We start from the raw sequence: 22,793 nt of genomic DNA, 5'->3' as shown, positions 1-22,793 counted from the left end.
AGTCTGAGCTCCCGCCCTGCCCCTCTGGCCCCCGGCACCTGCTTTCCCCGGCCCTTGGGCAGCCGCTGCAGGCGACAAGCTGGGAAAAGCAGGGCTGGGAAAGGGCCCGCTCAGCACTGCTGCTGGGTACCAAAGGGCAGAGAGGATGGCTGGGGCCCACCCTTCATTCCCTGCTCCTACAGGTGCTGCTCATCGGGAGGCTGCCGGCAAGCACTGGGCAACCTGCAGACGCCAAAGCTCGGCTCACCCACCAGCCTGCAGAGCAAACAGCAAAACACGGACCAGGGGCACAGCCAGCCTTTGTGTGCATGGTAAATTACACACTTGAAGAGTATTACATACTTAAATCATGGAGCTCTGGGTTTATCAGCAGCGAAGTCTGCAAGGCTACAAGAGGCTGAGACGTAACGCTCTGGGTTTCCTGGATCATGGGATGGCTGAGCCATCATGTAACTCAGCAGAGCTTTACACGGCCAGGAATTCACGGAGAGGCTGAGTGATCTAGCTCAGAACATCAGCCCCTGTGTTGCCCCCTGTCCTGTAACAGAGGTCAGGTCCTCCTTCCTGTTACAAGGCAAGGATCATAGTTCAGCTCTTTTTTTTTTTTGGTTCCTACTTAAGGCAAAATTGAGAACCAGAAGACAATGCCAGAGGGTCTTCCTCCATCCTGTCCCCCTTCATATGTTTAAAAGAAGTCCTTCATCTTCTGAAGACAAAGTAGGAACTGTCACCTCAGTCTTTATCCTGACCTGGATTGTTCCCAGTCCTTTGCACAATGCCTGGTCTTTTCCACCGAGGGAGAGGACACCAGGATATCCCCCAGCAGGCAACCTATGTTCACCACCTCTGATCCTCCAATAAGACAGCGCTCTGAATGTGAAGTACCTCTCCCTACCCCTGCTAGGTTCTCCTCTCTTCCCTTCATCTCCTGGGTGACCTCCCCAGTCCCTACTGATCCTACACAAGACACTTCTGGCTGCAGCCATACTTGGGCGCAGAGTGGGGTAAAAGCACAGATGTAGAATGAACCTGTGCTGTGATAGCATTCACGGCTTGTCCAGACATGACAGCTTCCCTGCCCCTTCCCAGGGGAGTGCTCTCAGAAGGGCGGGGAGAGCTCAGCAGCACCTAAGTGGAAAAACAGGCTGGGCTGTGTAAGGAGAGGGGATTGCTGGAGGAAGGCAAGGATCTTGTGCTTCAACCTTCACCAGCTTCCCAAGAAAAATGAGCAGCAAGCAGTGGGGATTCATAGAGGCACCAGATTCTTGTACCAGAGCAAAGCAGAGAGATATGGGACCCACTGACCCTGCGAGCTGTGCATAGATTCCTTTTTCTATATGCCTTAGCCTTGTGTCATATGACTCTGACAAGAGCAGAGCTGTGCTTTCACCTCCCTCTCTGCAGAAATACATATCCCCCAAAACACCACACATATCCTCTCCCCTGACAAACACACAAAGTTGCCCTAAGAAACTAAATCTTGTCCCCTCTGTGGCAAAGGGAGAGCCCTACACGGCTTGCTCCAACAACCCCAGCTCGCTCTGTGGCTCCAGTACCCGAGTGACTCCTATGCTTGCTAATTGCTCTTCCTCAGAAATAAGCCAGGCACCAACTGTATTGTGCAACGTGCTTTACATGGTTTCCCATGGCAAAAGAGCCATCCCAGTCCAGGCAGAATGGGACACAGAGGAGAAACTTGCCCCGCTCCGGCTTTCAGCTTCCTAGTCACAGGACAAAGACACTTTTCCATGCGTCTGACCCATCTGCCCTGAGAGAACAAGGCTGCCATTTAAGGGTTGGGAACCAGTTGCGAAGTGAGTCAGTGTCAATCACAGTTACAGCTCCCAGAAACCAGCTCCAGAGCTGAAGGCTCCTGGATGAAGCCCAACAGGGAGTGGAGAGGTGTATGCAGGTCCCACACCTGACACATGAGGAGAAAAATCCCAATTGAAGAAGAGCAGCCAAGGAGGGGAACAAAGGTATAGGACACACATGGCAGGCACAGAGGGCAGGCAAGAGAGAGGCAGACCACACTAACTCCCCTGATCCCACTTTATGTTTACAGATGCTCTGATCTCCAGCTCCCTGGAACCTCTTCCATGGCCCACAGCCAGTGCCTCTGTCTGCATACTCACCTACGCAGCTCCCGTCGACTTCCTCAAAGCCCACAGCACAAAGGCATTGGCCCATCGGTACCAGCCACTCCCCATCGGTGCTGCAGTGCATCCTTGGGGGAGAGCCCGCTTCTTCAGCCGCATCCTCCACGCAGACCCCAGGCACTTCTGTCAGCCCCTCCGATCCTGCCAGCGTCTCCGGAAAACGGGCCAGGCCCCGCACTGTCTCCGGGCAAGTCTTGTAATACACTCGGACTGACACCATCGCTACGCAAGCCCCAGAGTTTTGGAAAGCCAGGTAGAAGCCCCGGCGAGACAGCTTCCCGATGGGGCACACTTCGGTGTTCAGCTGCATGGCGCCCGATTCGATGTCTCTGCTTGTGAAACTTCGATCTGCTGCCACAGTGTTGAGCTGAGCGAGAGAAAAAGGCAACAGCATTAACATCAGAGCAGGCAGCTGAGATACCCATGCCTCTCAAAATTCCTTTACAGAAAGGCTGTGTGGTCAACTGTTTCTAATGCTAGCGTGCCACACACTTTCTTTGCATGTGGAAGAAGTGTTAACAACTGGGTCTACATCCTGTCTTGCCTCCATCCTTTCTGCCATCTACTTTCAACTCTTTTGCAGTCATTCTCTGGTCTTACACAGTACCCTGTGTTCTGCGTCTCTGATCTCAGAGGTCTTTAGGAACTGAACTAAAACCGCAAATCTCTCTGCTGTGATATTTTAATTTTTGTTTACAAATATGCAGTAAAATCACAACAGTGCTTAGAGTTGTGTTTTTAAACTGACCACTGAATTTCAGCCACAAGTTTCTAGGATGTACTTGCTGCAGATCAGATCAGATCATCCACTGCAAGGTGCTCCTCGTGCAGCACTCGACGTATTTCAGCACTGTAGATAATTGGGTGAAAAATGGTCCCACGCTCTAACCTTCCCGCTGCCTCAGCAAACAAAGGAAGGGAGAGAGAGAGATGCTTTCAATGCTTGGGCAGGTGGGAAAGGCCTCCATGCCATCATGTGATGTGGAAGAGCTGCACTGCAGGTGGGGTGGCCTTTATTTCCAGAGAGCCTGATAACAGATCCTCCCCACCACAGGTCCCTCCCTATTATGTGATACCACCCCCTCAGTGTAGCTGGAGGGCAGATGAAAGGATCTGCACAGCAGCTGCATCTGGCAGTGGGATCCCAAGGCAGCTTTAGGAGTTGTGGAGGTGTCGCACAGGTTCATTTGGTAGGTCCAGCTGCAGGGAGGGTAGAGGAGGACTGGGGGTGGCCTTTACCATTCTTTGTTTTCATCACATGCCACTTAAACTGCAGAGGAAAGGGCAGTCAAATGATTCAGGCCTGTGACTTCTTTTAGGGCAGAACTGGGTTACAGAAGTTCCTTTACAAAAAAATTGGAGGTTCCCTGTTCTGCAATTAAAATGTTTCCATGGTAAGAGGGCACCATGTTGGGGGAAACAAGAGTTAAAATATAGTGGTGCAAAATAATTTCACACAAGGGAGGATGTCATTATAGCCATCACCTCCAGCTTTAGAAAAAAAAGATCCTGTTATCCTGGAAAAATCAGAGTAAATGACAAGGAGCGCAGAGACCTGAACTGGGTTCTGTTCTCCACTTGGTCTAAGCTTGCTTCGTTACCTAAGACAAATCAAATTCCTTTGATCTCTGCTTTGCTATTTTGAAAAACTGGTGTTACCATCTAGCGCTGTTATAACTCTTCAGAATCCTTACCTACGTGGTGTCCAGTTAAGCCGGATGGAGGGCTGATCTCATTTGAAAACTTGGGTGCCTCCTGTGGCAAAGACTGCTCTGAACATCACAGAGGGCACCGGGGACAAAGTTTATACTAAGGACAACACTTACTCTCCATGCCCCTCCCAAGATGCTGGTTCTCCTGGACTCCCCCAGCCAGCAAGACACACCTAGTTTAAGCTGAAAGATATGACTAGCTTAAGCAGAAAGCCATGACTCAGCCTTCACCCCCAGCACTACAGACCTTGATGAAAAGTGGGCGGCGGAACTGGATCCCAACATCTTGTTCGGACTCCATGTAATAGAGATTGAAGGTCTCTTTGCAGGTCACCACTTCACCTTTGAAGCTCTTGCAGTCCCTCACAGTAAACTTTAGCTCCACATAAACGCGGGAGGCTGCCTCGCCCCGATAAATCCAGTTGGTCCGAAGCCAGTGATCAGTGTCGCCCTCGGAAAGCACGCTGCAGTCCTGGTACATATAGACCGGGGTACCATTTATCATCTGCTGGGCTTCACTCCACTGCTCCCAGGATAGAAGAAAACACACATTGTTAGATAGTTGTAAGAAAGGAGTTTTGCTTCAAATATGGCAAAATCTAGCCTAGAAGATCCATTCCCATGCAGCATTCAGGGCTCCAAGCCTGGCTAGCTAAAAGGTCTCTAACACTGAGCAAAAGCTGCAACTGGTCTAGAACCCCATATCTGCCTCAACTCTTTACACAGTGAGCAAATTACAGGATACTGTAATTAGGATCTGACTCAGGACAAATTGAAGGGGACAACAGTGCATGGACCCTTGCACATCCCCTTTAACCTGCCTTGTTTCCAACCTATTACTTTCATACACCGTCCTATCTTAGACAGAGTGAAGACCAGCTGCTGTCATGTATTTGCCACTGCTCTCTGCCACCATTTACATTCCAAATGTACAGTAGATCATACCAGATCAGGACTATTATCTGTGCCTGAAAATAACGCACAGCACTTTGCAGTAAGAGAAAAGATGGCCCAACACAATGGGAAGGTCAATAGCAGAAGGACTGTGCTAGAGCAAGCACTCGTTAATTTGGAGTTTGCACTTCTTTAAGTCCGATATTTTACACACCCTAATTTAACTATTACAGCTCAATTGATTTCCTGACTTCATACTAGGTTCTGCTTCTTTCCTAGGCAAATAATGGCTGAGAGGAAGAGATGGTTGCATGACCTCACTGATACTATTTGTACTAATCCAGTATGGTTCAATACATATTTTTAGCATAGACTTTTGCTGAATTTTATATGGTTCTAGATTTGTTTCCTCACCACGGGTCAGATGCAAAATGCAAGCAATATTCACTTTTGAGTAAGTCACACATGAGAACTGAAAACTTGGAAAGCAAGGTTTTGTCCACAGGGAAAATAACTTAGATCTCCCCCCCCATGCTAAGACTGCCTTTCTCATTATGCTTTAAATGTGTAATCAAATTAAATTGAAACAAGTGCCCACATAGGTATTGGCACAAGTTTAAGCATCTTGGTTTTAAATCACACCCCAGGTTAAGATGCAATTTAAACAAGGCCTCAGTGTCTACATTACTCTAGGCTTGACAAGTCTTATGGGCTGAGCATGAGATTTACACATTTCCCCAGCACCTCCTGTACTCACAGCACAACCCTGCAGCCGCTCTCCTGGCTTCTGGTCCCACAGACCAGGTCACTCAGCTCATAAATTACAAGAGATGGACCCTCAGAATGCCACAGGAGGCTCTGCTTTTATGCCATGACTTAGAGCACACCTCCTATGCAGCCCCACTCCAAAAATCACTGGAGTGCTCTCTCCAAACTGGCGAGCCCTGCTGATAGCACAAGCTCTTATCTGGTTGATTTCAGCCCTTTACCTAAGTGCATATTAGCAGCCTCCTCCCAGGAAGTGCTGCGGATGGTATCTATGTGTCCCTTCTTGTTTCCTTTTTCTCCCTGTAATTAATCTGCAGGGGTAATTAATTACCCCACCCTCTTAATCTGATCCAGCTGGCATATGCCTGCACCACACAGGATTTACACTTATTTCACTCACTGGAGGTCAAAGGGCTTTGGGTAGCAAAAGAGAGGAACAGACTGATCAGTCTCAGTTGGTCAAACAGAAGGAGCAATCACTTAATCATCCCCTGCACTATTTAATTGCAAAACTTCTGGAAAATGCTACACAACTGAATTTACAACACATCCTGCAGTATACTGAAACAGAAGGAAAGAAGTTAGGAGAAAAAGAGCAAAGTAGCTTTCATAAGAAACTGCCTATGTTAGGACTGGCTTTTAGGAGCAATTCTTCATTGGTGTCTGCCTCCACCAAGCTGATGGGAAAAACATAATTGCATTTGAAGGTGGAGAGTTAAACATGTTTCCATTAGCAGTTTATCCTAAGGCAATGCCACAGACAAGTGTCACCAGAAAACAATTCTTGCATGTCTCACTGAAAGACACAAGCTGTTGTGATGCCTGTCCTGGATATATCAATCTCAAAACTGAAGTGATACCAAAATTTCATTTTCAATAGTGACACCTCTAGCAGAAAACTCCTTTAAACTCTTCTGCTGGAAAAAATCCAACTGCTAACTCCTGTATTTCTTGGCTCATCTCAGCCCAGCTTCTTCCAGACTGAGCTCTTCAGGGCAAAGATGCTTAGCACCGACTATGGCACAGTTTCGTATGCGGTGTGGGGCAAAGAAACACCAAGGCAGTCAGACTTGGTTTTTCTAGACTCTACTGCTGATGGCTAAAGGAAGTAAAATGAGGATATTATTTATGCTAACAATACAGAGCTATTGTTAAATATGCTTGTGACTTCATTATTCAGTGAAGCTTTTAAATTCAAAGTAGTTGAGGAAAACTGTTACATACAACACTTAATGAAAGGGTGGTGAGTCCAGAAGTTGCTAAGCAACTGTCTCACATCCCCAGAGAATCTGCTGCAAAATCAAAATGTATGCCTCTGATTTTTAATGTAATGTTCTTAATGAACACGTGTGGTAAAGCTTGGCTCAATCACTGCGAATTACTTGGCTCTCCCATTTGTCTGCCAATGACATTGAATCAACTTCCTTGGATAATATGGCTTTCTACCCATTTCATTCCAGAGCTGTATCCTTACTGCAGTCACCAGTTTGGCCACAGGATGGGAAACATTCTTCTAGGAGAAGGGTGGGTTAGTGTGAGTCAGACTTCCTCATTTTAGCAGTGAGTGAGCTGTGATTTCATGATACTACAGAAAACTTTCTCATGAGATTCAGAATCATAGAAAGACTTAGGCTGGAACAGACCCTTGGAGACCATCTAGTCCCATTCCCTGTTTTCCAAGCAAGCTAAAGAGTTCTTAAATGCTTTAAATTTTGTTCTTTAAAACTCCTTTTAAACTCCTTTAAATTTATTTCTACAGTTTAAGTGTAAACTGTCTTTAAACTTTTAAAACCTTTTAGAATTCTTGAAAAGTTGCTAAGAAAACAAAAGGTGATGCATTCAGGAGAGGATGATAAATTAGTAGCTTGACTTCTTAAAAAGTTTAAGGATGTGGCCATGGGATCTGAGAACAAGAGGGTGTCCTGTACTTCTCAGGAGCCCATATACTAACACAGGCACTTAGTTCCACAGATTTGTTCTGGAAAGACTTGGTCTGGTGGCATAATGCAAAGCAAAATAATTCCAGCACAGCAATTGGTGTTAAGTGAATGAAAATCTCAAAGCAAGTATCTGAATAACCTCAGAACACTACAAGTTTAGGAAAAAGGAAGGCAACTCTCCTCCCATTGCTAGGTTGGATTCAATATAAAGAAAGCAGTGGTGGAGACAAGCAGTCTTTATGAAGGCAGTTCAGAGTGACTTAAATGACAATCTGAAAGGGCACCAGTAGATACTTGTAGTAAACAGCATGGATTTGGTCTGTCCTATGAGTAAAGATCTACAGATAAGATAAGGTACATGCCTTTTCATATCTGCCTTGGTTGACTCTGAATTGATTACACAGTTCGAAGCTCTGAAGCCTAAGGAAGGCTTAATTTGCTTTTTCTATAAATGAGCCTTCTCTAGGTTAGGTCTGTGTCAAGGAGCCTATCCAGGACAAACAGTGACTCCTCCATCTACCTGCAGGCTACTCTTCCTAGGATCTGCCGTAAGGTATAAGATGGAAACAAACTGAGACAGTTCATATGTCTTGTTGGAGCTACTGTCTCAAGCTCTGCGGGCACCAATAAAGTGGTCTCTTTTAGCTTTAGACTTTATGTGGGAAAAAAACAAACCCAAACTTTTTATGATTATGAATATAAATTTCATCCTTGCTAATAAAGAGGTAGGCTACCTGTGATAGAGCCAACAGACTGCAAAAGCATCACAAATCTTTCAGCTCAGACTGCAGTCAAAAGAGCTTGTGGCTTACAAAAGTAATGCTGTCTCCATCTCCAGCTGACCAGGGACTTGCCCTGTCTCCTTTCAGGTAGGAGTCTGCCTGCTGTGACATATATTTTGTTATCCTTCACGTTAGCTTAACACAATGGCTTCCAGTCTGTGGCCTGCAGACCCCCGGGGAAAGGGACAGCAATACTTTTAAGAGCCTTGCAGAGGCAACAACAAGGCAAGCACCTCGCCAATAGGCTTAAAGTTACTAAGCTGAGATGCGTGTCTCCACTGGAAAAGATAGAGGAGTTCACATACTGAAAACTAATAACTTGTTTAACTTTGGTTTAGAGAGCTGGACCAAGATGAAAAAACCGGCTGAGTTAGTACAGCCAGCCGCAGTGTACCTGTGCTTAGCAAGCGCATCTCTTTCCCATCTAATTTGCAACAGGATCCAGAGTGTTATTTTAATCCATGAAATCGCTTCCTGAAGAAAAATCACAGAGCCCCAGAAGAGCAGTCTTTTCCAGCAGCAACACATCACTGGTGTCTCAAGCCTGAAGCCACCTCGCAGACACGTACCGCTGAATGGTTTCTGTCTCCTTCTCCTGTCAGCACTTTTGCCTACAGAGTTTCTTTGACGTTTGCACAGTAGCATTTGCATGCTACTGTGCCCCAAAAAAACCCTTCCTGGAATAGATTCTGAGATGAAGGCAGTTGTGCCTTACAGGTTTGGTTGTGCTACATTCTTAGCGTAGTGCCTCAGAGACAACAGACAGCTTCTCTTTCTCAGCCAAAATACAAGTGACAAAAATCTGTCAGTAGGTAAAGCTGAACCAGCCAGTCAAAAATAGCAGCACTGCAGTGGTGTTTTGACAGTACTCCAGCATGAAGCTTCTGTGACCCTTCACTGAACGCTTCCCAATGCTCTTGCAATTTATTTTGCTGGTGTGGAAGACAATTTAGATGACAATTATGAAAGAAGTCTGGTGACATGGAGACACTTAACATTATCAGTCCTCTAACTTTAGATCTGAGAACAGCAAAGAGGCTGCTTTTAATTCTTTGATCTTTTGGCAGCGGTCAGGGAAGTTTAATTTCATCACATCATCACGGAGTCTTTGACACAACTGAACACAGAAGTGATGTTTACTTGCCTACAGTATTTTTCTGGGTGAGATGATATCTTTTTTCTCCACAATGACCCATTGATTATTTCCAGGGAGGAGCGACTGCATTCTGTAACTACTTGTCCTTTATGGCACTAACAGGCAGGTCTCCGACTCACCCATCTCCTTCCAATTTAACATGTGCCCAGGTTCTTGTGGGCAGATAAGGTGCTAATGTGAGCCACAGAGCTCCAGAGCACTGATTACAGTACCTGTTTATCAAACCCAGGTCCTGCTGTCTGCTTCATCTCCGAACTGTCTGGCCTCATTAAGGTCTTCCATGAAAACAGTTCTGGTCACAACAGGTGCTACTATGTGAGTGATAAGGATACTCCAGCCCAACATTTCACCTAGGTATTTTGGAACACTTTTTCACATATACACATTTTGTTAACACCCACTAACAATATCAATAACTATAAAATAGGCAGGAGTGGACAATCAGATGGTGCATCGTAAGAGTTCAGAATTCATGGCTAACATCATATCACCAATAAAGCAAATGTCAGCTCTCGTTATTTTTGCACCTATGCACTGTACATTGCAGAGGATCCATTGTAAATGGAAGTGATTTTTTTTTTTCCCCAAGGAGAAAAGGGCTTTGTCTGGTGTGAGCTGTGGGTATGAATGGTGTGTCAAGTATATTTCCAGTATTTACAGAGAACCTGGGAAATTAGTCTGATGGTGATGGGCAATACTTGCTCTGATTGCAGAAGTTCCTTTGAAAGATGAGCAACCAATTGTGTGGGATCCCAAACACAGGGACAGGGTAATTGTGTCTTTTCTTTGAGATGATCAAACCTGCCTGGAAAAAAGAAGCTGTAGGAGATGGAAGAATGAAAGTCACAGTAAGGGCTGGCAGTCTCCAGGTCAAGCATAGGGAAGGCAGAACCTAGGCCTTAGATGCAATGAAAACAACTTTCCAAGAAATCAGAGGGAATGGGCACGTTTTCTGCAACTCTGCCTCTGAGATGGTAAGAATCACTCTTCAGAGCATAGGTCCATCCAGCAAGGACACAGCAGGCAACAAAAGATATAAAGCCTTTCTTTTCTAACCTGCCTGCCTGCAAACTCACCAATATTTTGGTTACTATTATGATAAAAGTTGTTTTGTTTTTCACTTTATGTAGCCTGTTAAGTCTTTCTGAAGGACCTTCCTATAGGCAGACTCATCTCCAAGCTCTAGCTGACTTATCGTGCTTTTGTGTTGACGTGAGGAAGTTCAGTGAACCTTGTCCACTCTCATTCAGCAGCTGTAACAGAGTGAATCAGCTTCCTGAAGCTGCCAGGCAAAAACGGTGCTGTCATCACTGCAGTGCCTGAGCAGCCGTGGCAATGAATGTCATGGCTGTACAGCACCTTGCCTTTGGCTCAGAACATGGTCTTTCTGCCCTTCAGGTCAAACACGGAGTACAGCAGCTGAGATCACTACTTGGGTCTGTGGCAGTGACTTCATCCTAGGCTACCTGGTTGGTGGTTTATGCAATCTGGCCTATGGTACAGTTACTAATTTACACTTCCTCTCTTTTCACTTTTTTTACTCCCCTGTCTCACCTCTCCTAGTAACTAAACCATATCTGGATACGCATAACTTTTTTTTCCTTCTTTCACAAATGCACACAAAATAACTAGTTTTCGCTTAACACAATATCATAGAACCACAGAAACACAGAATGGTTTGGGTTAGAAAGGACCTTAAAGCTCATCCAGTCCAATCCCCTGCCATGGGCAGGGACACCTCCCACCAGACCAGGTTGCCCAAAGCCCTGTCCAACCTGGCCTTGAACACTTCCAGGGAGGGGGGATCCACCACTTCCCTGGGCAACCTGTGCCAGTGTCTCACCACCCTCACAGTCAATAATTTCTTCCTAATATGTAGTCTAAATCTACCCTCTTCCACTTTAAAACCATTCCACCTTCTTCTATTGCTACCTGCCCTCGTAAAAAGTCCCTCTCCAGCTTTCCTGCAGGACCCCTTCAGGAACTGCAGTAAGGTCACCCCAGAACCTTCTCTTCTCCGGGCTAAACAGCCCCAGCCTGTCTTCATAGGAGAGGTGCTCCATCCCCCCGATCAAATTTGTGGACCTCCTATGGATCCGCTCCAGCAGCTTCATGTCCTTTTTGTGTTGGGAGCCCCAGTATCTCCACCAGTTCACAGAGCAGCAGCTGCAGGGCATGTCAGGATATGACCCTGAAGCCAGAGCTGATCCCATTTCCAGTTAGTTGCTGACTTTACTGGGCATATGTCCCTTACTCCTATATAGATCCTTTTCACTTGGAAGAGCTTATCCCCTATGCCTACCACTGAGAGCAGGCTGAGGCATATACTGCTGCTCGATTTGAGGTTCAGAGGTGATGGCATCCCTTTGAGTTGATCCTAAAGGACATGCATTGTCAACAGCTGTGGGAAGAGATGCACACAGGAGCATTTCTGATGGCTGTTTTTCACACCACCTTCAGATGCTACAAAAAGTGAACTGCCCTGGTTTAATGAAACAGGAGTGCTGTGCTGGAGTCATCTGTAGGTTGAGGGCTGTGCAGCCCACACCACTGTTTCTTTTGTGACCAAGCCTATCTGTCTGAGCAGAAGCAGTGAAAACAGGAACCAGCCATCAGCCGCTATTAACACCTGGCGGAACACAACCTCACTTTGCTAGAACCTGAAGGCATGCAAATGTTATCGTGGCCAGTGATATCAAAGCTGCTGACAAGTCACAGGTACTTGATCTGGTCTATTACCTAAAGAAAGTAGCTGAGCAGTGCATAATCTGTACTGTGCCTGGGATTTAATAGGAAAATAACAACATAAAAAAAATCTCAGTATTAGTTTACTCAAATTGCATTCCTACAGCTCTGGCAGCTGCTACATTTGTAATCACACTTCCTGTGAAACATGGGGTGCTGAACTGCACAAGAGTTACATGATTTCCAAAGTTTTCTGAGTGTTTTTGGAGCAACAATAGTTGCAGTAAATGGCTATTTATGAGTAGCCTCTGGGATACATTAAGTTACTGGGATTAAATGCACATCCTTAGTCCCATGTGAAGGCAGACTTTGGAAAAGTTGAGCCAACTGGGCGCCTTGCACATGGGGAAACCTGGTCAAAAGTTTGAAACACACTGAAGTATGTGTGGAAGCAAGCAAGAGTGTGGAATAGGCAGGAAAAGATACATCCTCCACCTCACCATGCATAGGAGATTGAGAACAGTGGCAGCCTAGAAAGGAGACTAAGAAAATAATCTGAAAGCTTTAACAATACTATGATCCATGCAGGAATGTAATTTGGGAAAAATAAGGTCCATAAACCAGCTACCAGTTGAGAACTGAGCATTGCTGAACTTTCAATATGCAATAAATATGACACAATTTGGCAATTAGCGGCAGCAGCAGAGTTATGTGAATTCTCAAAGAACAGATATCCAATTTAAAAAACAAAGTTACGGTGAAAAAGGACTCTTTTACAAGCAAAGACAGCTGTAGAACTGGTAAAAGTATGCCTCCCCAGAAAATACAACAGCTAAAAAGGAATAAAGTGTGTTTAATTTGCAATACATTCAACAGCATAGACACAGTCACATTGAGAGCTTCAGCATGCAGCATTCGACAGTGCAAATGGCTAAGAACTTAAGTAGTCACATACACTCATGAAAGTATGACTTGATCATGCAAATACTGTTCACACACACAAAAAGGAAACTGGAAATAGCGGACAAAAGGAAAATTTCAGCACAGGTACACAAGCTGGGGGTAAAATAATTATAGCAACTAAACACAAATACTGGATTGCCAATATGTTGTGTCACAGACCTACAAAAACTGATACAGAAAATCCATAGGAATAGATATTACAGAGCTCAAAACACTAAATCAGGTAAATCTGGGAGGGCCTTTTGCGCCTGGGCTAAAAATGCAAGCTTAGAATGCTAACAAAGAAACAATGCAAAAATATCACATAACATAGAAAGATTTAGGTGGGAAGGGACCCTTGGGTCTCCAATCTCCTGCTCACAGCAAGGCTCACTTCAAAGCCAGGCTGGGTTGCTCAGGGCCCTGTCTATTAAAAGCAAAATGCAGGAGGATAACATGACTCCTCATCACCATCTGTTCAAAGCTGATGAAATTATACTTGAAAGCAAAATAGAGAAAAATAATTTTATACTGTTATTTTACAAGCTGCCAAGAAGCAATGCTACTGTGCCCTGTAACTGCATGTGTTCATGATAGGATTTGAGGAGTCTTTTTTGGACAGTTTCAGTTATTTTTTTCAAATCAGTTGAAGTAATCAGGCTTAAAGAAATGTCAGGGAAAGTAAATTCTGGACTCCCCACACCTTCAAAGGGATCACCATTAGCTCTCTAATGTATGTTAAAAGACCACTATTACTGTAATACACCTCCTCATGCCCAACCGGTATTGCTATCTCAGAAGTTCAAAGACAAACAAATTATCAAGGACTTTGTTAGATGATGGAGTGTAGGGGGCTAAAGAAGATAAGAAAGTGATAATAGGAACTACAATTTGCCTTTCTAAGGGCCTAGTTTCCAGCAGTAGCCTAAAATGAAAGGAACCCTTTCTAAACAGCTACTACAAAGCAAGCCAGCGCAAACCGTTTAGCAAACTTCTACAGGCACTTTAAAGTACAGGCACTTTCACATAAAGGCTACCTTTAAGCTTAGGCACAATTTCACTGCCAGTCAATGTGCTGCAGAAGCCCAGAAAAATTACTCATGCTGTCTTAAAATGACTGGTACACAGGTCAGTGTTCTTAGGCTGAGCATATGTAAAACAGCAGCATGGTCTGTACTGGCTACAGACCAAGTCTGACCATGAAACCACCTCATTCATTCTCAGTGGCTAAAATTGAGGAGAAAACAAAGGTGTAATTCTGCCTCTTCTGGGCTATGCCTTGGAGACCTTGTCCATATAAAGCATGGAAATTCCTCACAGCAAATTCCTGCTCTGTGCGATAAGCATATTGACATAAATCCAGCTCACAGATGAGGGATCTCTGGCCTCTAAGGTTAGGCACAAGTAGCACTGTCCCATGAAACATACCCTTCGACTTTGCAACACAGTTCAAATGTTTCCACCCAGTTACTAATCAAGCCAGTCAGACTAATCAGCGAGGCAGCATTAACCGCAGCTCTTTTGCGCCAAAAAAATGTTCCGAATTAATCTCAGGTCTCTTTCAAACATATTTACTTCATCCTTTATTTTGGAAGAATGGTTTCAGAAAGAGTTGTTCAAAGTCCTGATTCCAGGAGAATCGCCCATTGTTCCCTTGTTGCTTGTGGCAATTTGTCAGCCTTCCACCCAACAGTTATTGGGAAATGACGTAATTGGACAAATCCCTGCAAAGGGGTTGCTCATCAGAAGTCAATGAATCTGTTATTCATCCTCTGTGAATTTATCAGTCATCATCTGTCAATCTATTACTTTAGATTGCTCTCAGGCCACGGTATTTTTAAAAAGCAGATGCAGCACAAGCAGAAGGGTTTGCAAACTCCCAGCTCTGCTGTAAGCCCACTGTGCAAAACATCAGATGCTCTGTAATAACCTTTTTGTCTTCTTTCTAGCAGATTATTTTTTAAATGCACTTTTCATTGGTTTTTTCCAGTCTCTTCAAGAGGCAGGCTTCATCCTGAATATGCCTGGAGCCTTGTATTGGGTTAAAATTACCACACAGACAGTAGATGGGGACAACAAAGGGAATAATGAGCAAAACATGGTCTGCATGTGTGTGCTTCACTAGGACACCTGTTTTGAGCAGGGTGTAATAATAATAACAACAATAGTAATAGCCGAAATAGCTGGACTAATGAAGCAAATGCAGTTATGCCAGCACAGGAGAACCTCACTGTCTGGCTCCAGTTCACCCAGCAAGACTACCAGGAGTAGGAGGAGGCTGGGGTGAATTCAAACCAGCCACAGCACATTACAGAGGAAAGTTATGAAAATTAGCTAGGAACAGGCTGAACCCAGGTCTACTTTATAAGCAGCAAGGGTAAAACTCTCTCTCCATAGGACAGCTTGGGACTTGCTAGAAAGATAAGCGCATGAATGAGGAACTGGAACTATACATTAACATAGGTTCTAACTACTGCACTTAGTCCTTGAATTGCCTTTCCTTCGTGCCTTCCTCCCACCACTCCCACAGCCCTGCTGCTACAGAGGAAAGCATCTTCCAGAATGGAGGTTGTGACGTCAGAGGAACTGCTCAGCTGCACTTCATACAAAATAGCTGTACTTGTACAGAAATAGCTGCGAGCTCAGCTGTCTTTTTGGGTCCAATTTTGCAGTGGTTTCAGAAGTAAATTTTGAAGCGCTTCTACCAACTCAGTTTTACAGTCATGGAACAAAGAGAAATGCCTCTCTCATTATCAGCTGTGTAGGCCAAACACAGCATTAAGGCTGGGTGTAAAGTCATAAAACCTCGCAGCCCTCCCAGTAGGGCAGATTGCTGCCCCATGAGTTAACAGTTATTTCTTCAGTCAGCTGCCATCTACAAAAAATTTGTAACTGAATCATTCAGCTTAATACTCAAAAGGAAAAAAAACCCAGAACCACCCTAAACAGACAAATACTCTAAATTCTTAGGAGACTTAGAGACAGGAATACTTCTGTCATGGCTATTTGCCCAGAAAAAGGGGATATAAGATGTATTTGCAACATGTTAGGATGAAAAACTGGGTGACGATTTCATTTTTTCCTTTTTCTCCATTGTATTATTACTTCACGGAAACAATGTATTTCAAGAACATGTTTAAGCACCCAGAGCTACTGGAAGACAGTGAGGCATCAGTCCTCAAACAGGTGGCACATGGGTGAGGCTGCAGAGGTGAAGGGGCTGCGAGGCTGCAATGTGATGTCGAGGAGAAGGTGCAGCTGCAGAGAAAGCCTGATTCTGAGAGTCAGGGTGAAATTTCAACTTGGATTATGTATTTCCACCCCAGTGGCTCCCCTTCCTTGAAGGTATGTACTCACCCCTATTTCTGGAGGGTCTGGAAGCCAGCCCAGTTCACCCTGTGCAGTGCTTGTGTTGAGTAGATCCACTGAAAACCAGAAAAAAGGGAGGGGGAACCAAAATCAGTAACACAACTCATGTTGCCCATGGAACATCTTCATCCTTGTTTTTTCACAGAAGACAAAGCCTGCACTTTCTCTCTCAGCCTCCATATCCTTTGTGACATCTTACCTTCAAAAGGCACCGCGGTGGACAAAAGGATGAAGAGGCAGGCAATCAAATTAATTACCAACAGAAAAGATCAATCAGTGTCCCCTAGAGGTACTATTCGGTGCTTGAAACACTGGAAAAATACAGAGGCAGTGTGAAGTTGTAGGAGGGACTTTCCACTGTCACAGTATCCAAAAGCCATGAGATGCATCAGTTGCTCAAACTGCTGAGCCTTCTACCTCCGACCCACATTGTCCACTGTCTGATGGTGGCCTAGAAGTCGTTTCACTCTCTCTCCTACCCAAAATTCCGTTTAGCCATGACAGTAAGAGAATATCAGCTCCCAGACATAGCATTCCCACCTCTTGCAGAACTGCACTGCATGGCTGTGGTGTTAAGCCTTGGCTCCTGGAGCCTTGTGGCAAAGGAGAAATTCAGCAGTATGTTCATCGTTAGCCCTCAAAGAAATTTGAAAATGTGATCAGTCTGCTCTCAAGTCTTGATCTGAAGAGAGGTTAAAAATCATAGAATCACAGAATGGTTTGAGTTGGAAGGGACCTTAAAGATCATCCAGTTCCAACCCCTCTGCCAAAGGCAAACACATCTTCCACCAGACCAGGTTGCTCAAAGCCCTGTCCAACCTGGTCTTGAAAAATCTATCACTTTGTAGGTAAACAGGGAGAAGGGAGAGGAGTTGGAATAAGTTGTACTGTTGGAGGTACAGCTTTGTGCCCACCTTTGGGCCAGTCACCAGTGCAGATGACTGGATTCAGTGCACCTATAGCAGCCCCAACTTAGGAACATAGGAAACAGAAAAAAAAATCCTTGGATTCCCTTTTAGATGCCTGTGGGTGTATTCACAGGGGTCATTTCTAAACATCTCCGAAGAGAATTTAGGGTTGAAAGGTAGGAAGGGGGAAATATTTAAATGGAGTTTAAATAACCAGATTTCCTCCCCTTCATCCGACTGCTTTACAAATACTGCCTGCCAACTACAAGTAATCCAGTATAAAGTGCAGATCAGCAAGAGTCCCATGGAATGAGGAAGCAGGCTGTGGGCCTGGAATCAGAGATAAGAGGGATTGCACTGGTGTTCTCACCTCTGAAACACCCTTTCAGGATTGGGAGAAGGAAAAAGCAGGAATCCAGGTTTTGCAAGTTTGCAGCATGGTCATATGGCAAAACCTTCCTAGCCACAGACACCCCATCCAGACAAGGCTCCTCACGCACTTCCCTTCTGCTCTCAATCTCTCTATTTGAGATATTATTCTTGTGTTGCTGGCTCCAAAAACTCCCGGGGTGAGGTAGCCTGTCCTTCCAGAACCGTCACCCAGATAATATCTGTCCCACGCACTTCAGACCCGAAGCAGTGATGTGGAAGTGAGAGGGGCTGCATGGCAAGTTCTAGCAGAGCAAGAGAAAAGGCACTCAGAAGCAGCCAGGAACTTGCACAGCCCATGTGCTGCTGCACCCCCAGGAGCTCCTCCTTCAGCTGCCCAGTGCCCACTGAAGGGGCTGAAGTCCACTCTCAGGAAGCACCTCTCAAAGTGAAACCCACCACAGGGATTTTCCAAGGAAAGGAAGAATGAGTCGGCAAGACTACAAGAGCACAGAGAATATGACTACTCAGGGATTACTAGCTCCTTGGTCCACAGCCTTACTGCTAGGAATCTCACATGGCCGTCCAGTCACATGGGAGGAGGTCTCCCCAAAAAGAAGAAAGACTTCAGATAAGAGAGGACGCTAGGAAAATGAGCCGTTCCCAGATAGACACATTAAGGAAGAATGGATCACAGACACAGCCCAAATGAGATGGTTGAGATAGGGAAAAAGCTGGCAGAGAAGTCCCTGAGCGTTACTGCCAACTACTGGTCACACACTCATGGAAACCAGAGCCGGCGTGGTGCTACCTCATATTACTTCTCACCTAGGCTGGCCTCCTCCACAACGTCTGCTAGCTGCATCCATGTAGCTTGGTCCTTAATACAAATGTGCTTGTCAAGAATGCTTTAAAAAAGAGTATGAGAGAGTCTGAGGTGAGCCCATGGCTGAACTGCCAGTTATGGACAAAGTTCTCTCAATCAAGAGCCTTGAGCAGCAAAGGGGCTGTCCTTGGAATGCAAAAGCCCCAACACCTCTCTTGTCATGCAAAAGAGACGAGAAGTCTCTGGCAGGAATTAACTGCAGCAGAGGGTAGGGAACAGAACAGAGATGTACATCTCTTTATTAAAATTCCCATTCCCCAGATGTTTCATAACCACCGTGCAACTGCCAAGATGGAAGCAAAAAAATATCACTATATCTAATAAAAGTGGAAAAGAGAAGGGAAGCAATAGAGTCTTAAGAGAAGAGGTGGAAGAAGAACTGTAAAGCCCAGCTCTACCTTCCAGCACTGGAATAGGTGAAAGAGACTCTCTCGCCTTCCAAGCCTCCAAAAAATTGACCGTCCCCTTGCTCACAAGGGTTAACTCCCAAGAGGGCTTCCTGAGGGAAACTGCGGGGGTGTTGGCAGGGGGGAGAAGCTTTCTGAGTTTGTGTTTAAACTTGTTATCTGCAACACTTATGTTTAAAACGAAGAGAGGCAGAATTCTCCAGGATCACTGGATATGCAGAGGCATTTGTGCTTCAGCAAAGAGGGGGAAACATACCTGGGCTTGGTTCACCAAACCACCAAGAGTTGGATGGGGTTTGATCCTGGCCATCATCCCCCCACAACCGCCTGCCCTCCCCAGACACCCCAGCCCCTCTCCAGTCCCTGCAGGCGGGCTGCGGTGTCCCTGGGCCCCCAGCCGTGTTGGCCAGGCCGGGATCCCTGCCCCTCAGAGAGGTCCCCCTCTGCCTGCCCACCCAAGCCCAGCCCTCCAAGGCTGAGGGACCAGTGGGTCCCACCATGCTTACCTTCTTTCCCAGGCACCTCGGCGGGAAGGAGAGCCCAGAAGAGAAGGAGCCCGAGGGAAAGTTGTATCCCGCTGCTCCAGGCCCTCAGTTCCATGCTGGCTGGAGCCGGCTCCCAGCCCCTGCCTGCTCTCCCGGCTCAGGCCTGGGAGCCCGGGCTCCGGCGGGCAATGCATGAACCTCTCCTGCAGCCTCTTGACGGGAGTGCACACATTGCACAACTCCCCGCCTGGCCCAGGGTTATGATGAAAGACCAAGGCAAAGTGGGTGGAGAAGCCGTACTGCCTTTACCTGTTTTAAAGGGGCTGGTCACAGACTTCCCATCTGGCAGGCAAATAAAACCCACCTTAAAGGCAGCCACCTTTTTTTCCTGGGAGCCTCCCTCCACCTTTGCTCCACTCCCGTCAGAGGCTCCCGATTGCCACCTCCTGGGCAGCCCTCGCCACCGCCGCCGCCCTTCCTCCGCCGGGGCGTGGGCTTGACGGAGCCCCTGGCCAGGCCTGGACCTTAGTGTGGTAAAAGCCACTGAGCCCTCCTGGCAGTCGATATCTAAGAAATCTATCCGTATGCAGTGGCAGAAGCCCATTTTGTTCCCCAAGCTGTGGCAGCATGTCACGGAGTGATAGTCGTGCCACTTTATCTGGCAGAATTACTGGTTGCTTTTTTCTTGTAGTAAGCTCCTCAGCATTGAGGGAAAGTGACAGCTTTTCAAGGCAAAAATCATGAGAGAACAACTGAGCCATAAGGATTCTCTATGTAGGAAGGCATCGTGGGACTCTTCCTCCTTGAGGGACATAAATATGAAAGAACTTGCTTTTGTGGTATCTCTTCTGCCATTCATCAAGGATGTTATTCCCACCCGTACACAGCTATTACACCCTTCCCCGTACAATACTGATGGCATTATTTCTCCGCTTGCTGTAAGGCTGCATTCCTCCTGCTCTCTTCCTCCTCCTCCCCAAGGAAGGCTAAAGAAAGGACTTTGTCAGGTTGCCTAGAGAAGCTGGGGGAATCTCCACCCTTGGAGATGTTCCAGACTCACCAGGACACAGCCATGAACTACTTACCTAGCTCTGAAGTCAGCCCTGCTGTGAGCAGGGGTTGGGACTAGGGACCTCCTGAGGCCCCTTGCATCTAAATCCTTCAGTGAGTTCTGTGATTCTCTAACCATAGATGGTGGAAAACCAGAATCTATCCCAAGAAGTCTGAACACAGGCAAGAGAAATTTGAGAACAAATGGTTAAAATACTAAGCTTTACATAGTACATGAAGTAAAATATCAGTACAAATAATTTTATTGTCATTCAGAGTAGTTATATCTTAAAATTATCCAGTGTAATCCCGTCTAAAGTGATCTTTCTCAGTCTGCGGTGCTAAATCTTGAATTTTTATGCCCATCTTTTCCCCACATTTGCATGACTCCCATTGCAGCACCAGTATAAGGTTTCTGTCTACATCCTGTACCTTGAATCTGCAATAGTGGAATGTATCCATTTCAGTCTTCATCTGTACCTTAATGTGCCTTCTTCAGTCTATAGGTTAGCAGTGGGACAGATGGATGCATGGCTAATTTCTAGTTTGTGACAAGACAACATAGGTGAGGCTTACACAGACATGAAATGGGAAAGAACCATTTGGAGGGTAAGGCTCTAGGACAGCTCAGGAGCTCATATCCTTCCTAAGGAAAAAAAAGTCAGTGTTACAGCCTTACATTCAGTTCCTCAGGGCTATTCGAGTTTGCATCTGTAGAATCTCAGAAGTGCCAAAGCTCAGGGGTGAAGAACCTGGGTATGCTCTGTCTCGGTTTCATCAGCGGCAGATACTCAGGACATTTGATCCAAACTATTAGAAACAGGCAGGAAGAGATTTACTATGTCCTATAGGAGAAGGTGACCTAAGAAAGATGTACTTACTTTCTTGTTAGTATTGGCTGATGATGGGGGTCAGAAATTGGGGTATTCCAGCTGAGGGTGGTCAGAAATCATATGTAGTGCTTTGTTATTTTGTAGATTGGAGTTCACCTATTGTAGCTCCCATTCACAGAGTGTACAATGGTAGTCAAACAAAATACAGTCTAATGTTACAGGGAGATCAAGGTCTGCAGCAAATCTATGAACAAGTGGAAACATAAAAATGTAGAAATCCTAAGTGCCCAGAACTTTACTGATATCTGTAAATCTCTGCTGCATTGCTTTGCCTCGTGTTCTCTGCACCAAAATGCAGATCCAAGGGGAAAAAGAGGGAATCTACACAGAGGCTGTACCCAGTGCAGTGGATTACTACATGTGAATTATTTGTACAACTCAGCTGAATATGCCATTGACAAGATCTTTTTGCTTGTGCATCTCAGGGTTGTTTTTTTCTTTCTAAACTGTTGAACAAAGCTAAATCCCTCAGTGTCTAGTGTAAAAAAAAAGCTGAAATAGCTTCATTTCAAAAAATCTTTTAAATCAGGTTCTATGATTTTTAAGCTTTTCACTGTCATGGTTTCCCAGTAAGCTTCCCACCTTTGGCGTGCTTTTTGATGGTAAGCAGATAACTGCATCTTTTAAACTCACTTTCAGTATGTCTTTGGGTTGAATCTCATCCTGTGTTTCTAGTACCTCTGAGTATTTCTGAATTGCAGGGCATATTTTTTCCTTCAGTTTCCCAGTACCCCGTTTTGTGTATCACTGAGATTAGATATCTATCTATCTGTCTGTCTGTCTATCTATCTATCTATCAATAAATATAGTGATAGGACAAGAGGTAATAGTTATAAATTGAAAGAGGGTAGGTATATCTATAAAGAAGAAATTCTTGACTCTGAGGGTGGTGAGACACTGGCACAGGTTGCCCAGGGAAGTGGTGGATGCCCCCTCCTTGGAAGCGTTCAAGGCCAGGTTGGACAGGGCTTTAAGCAACCTGGTCTGGTGGGAGGTGTCCCTGCCCATGGCAGGGGGGTTGGAATTAGATGATCTTTAAGGTCTCTTCCAACCCAAACCATTCTGTGATTCTATGATCTTGCTGGAAAATATCACTACACAACACAGCTGGGCTTTCCTCCTACAGAAATGTGGGCTTGTGGTGAGGGAACTGAGGAGGAGTGGTATGCACCAGGTCTTGTCTTGATGTACTTTTGGGACAGTCAAAGGGCACTCCCACGACTGAGTTGGGATGTGCTTCTTTTGAACTGCAGTTCAGACAGAACTCTTTCATATGTTTCTTATAAATAGTTTACTGTGTTTGCTGCTTCTCACATTTAGAAGGAGCTATGAGTTTCACCACTGTGGTGTTAAATGTCCTTCTAGGTGATGAATGAAACTGAACCTAG

At 45.5% G+C, this 22,793-nt stretch overlaps 1 protein-coding gene across 1 annotated transcript; it reads right to left on the bottom strand.

Annotated features, from left to right (window-relative positions):
• Positions 1-2,135: 2,135 nt before the first annotated feature.
• LOC104543972 (ephrin type-A receptor 1-like) lies at positions 2,136-20,066 on the bottom strand (the record flags this gene model as incomplete). The annotated part of the gene is made up of 3 exons (XM_010188701.1): positions 19,827-20,066; positions 4,119-4,394; positions 2,136-2,526 (listed from the first exon to the last, which is right to left on the bottom strand). Coding segments are annotated over exons 1-3 (907 nt in total), but the record flags the coding sequence as incomplete, so codon positions are not given.
• Positions 20,067-22,793: the final 2,727 nt, after the last annotated feature.

This window comes from Mesitornis unicolor, unplaced genomic scaffold (genome assembly GCF_000695765.1).
Source record: "Mesitornis unicolor isolate BGI_N332 unplaced genomic scaffold, ASM69576v1 scaffold11287, whole genome shotgun sequence".
Classification (NCBI taxonomy): domain Eukaryota; kingdom Metazoa; phylum Chordata; class Aves; order Mesitornithiformes; family Mesitornithidae; genus Mesitornis; species Mesitornis unicolor.
The sequence above is the reverse complement of the archived record's forward strand: the minus strand, read 5'-3'. Positions and strand labels throughout refer to the sequence as shown.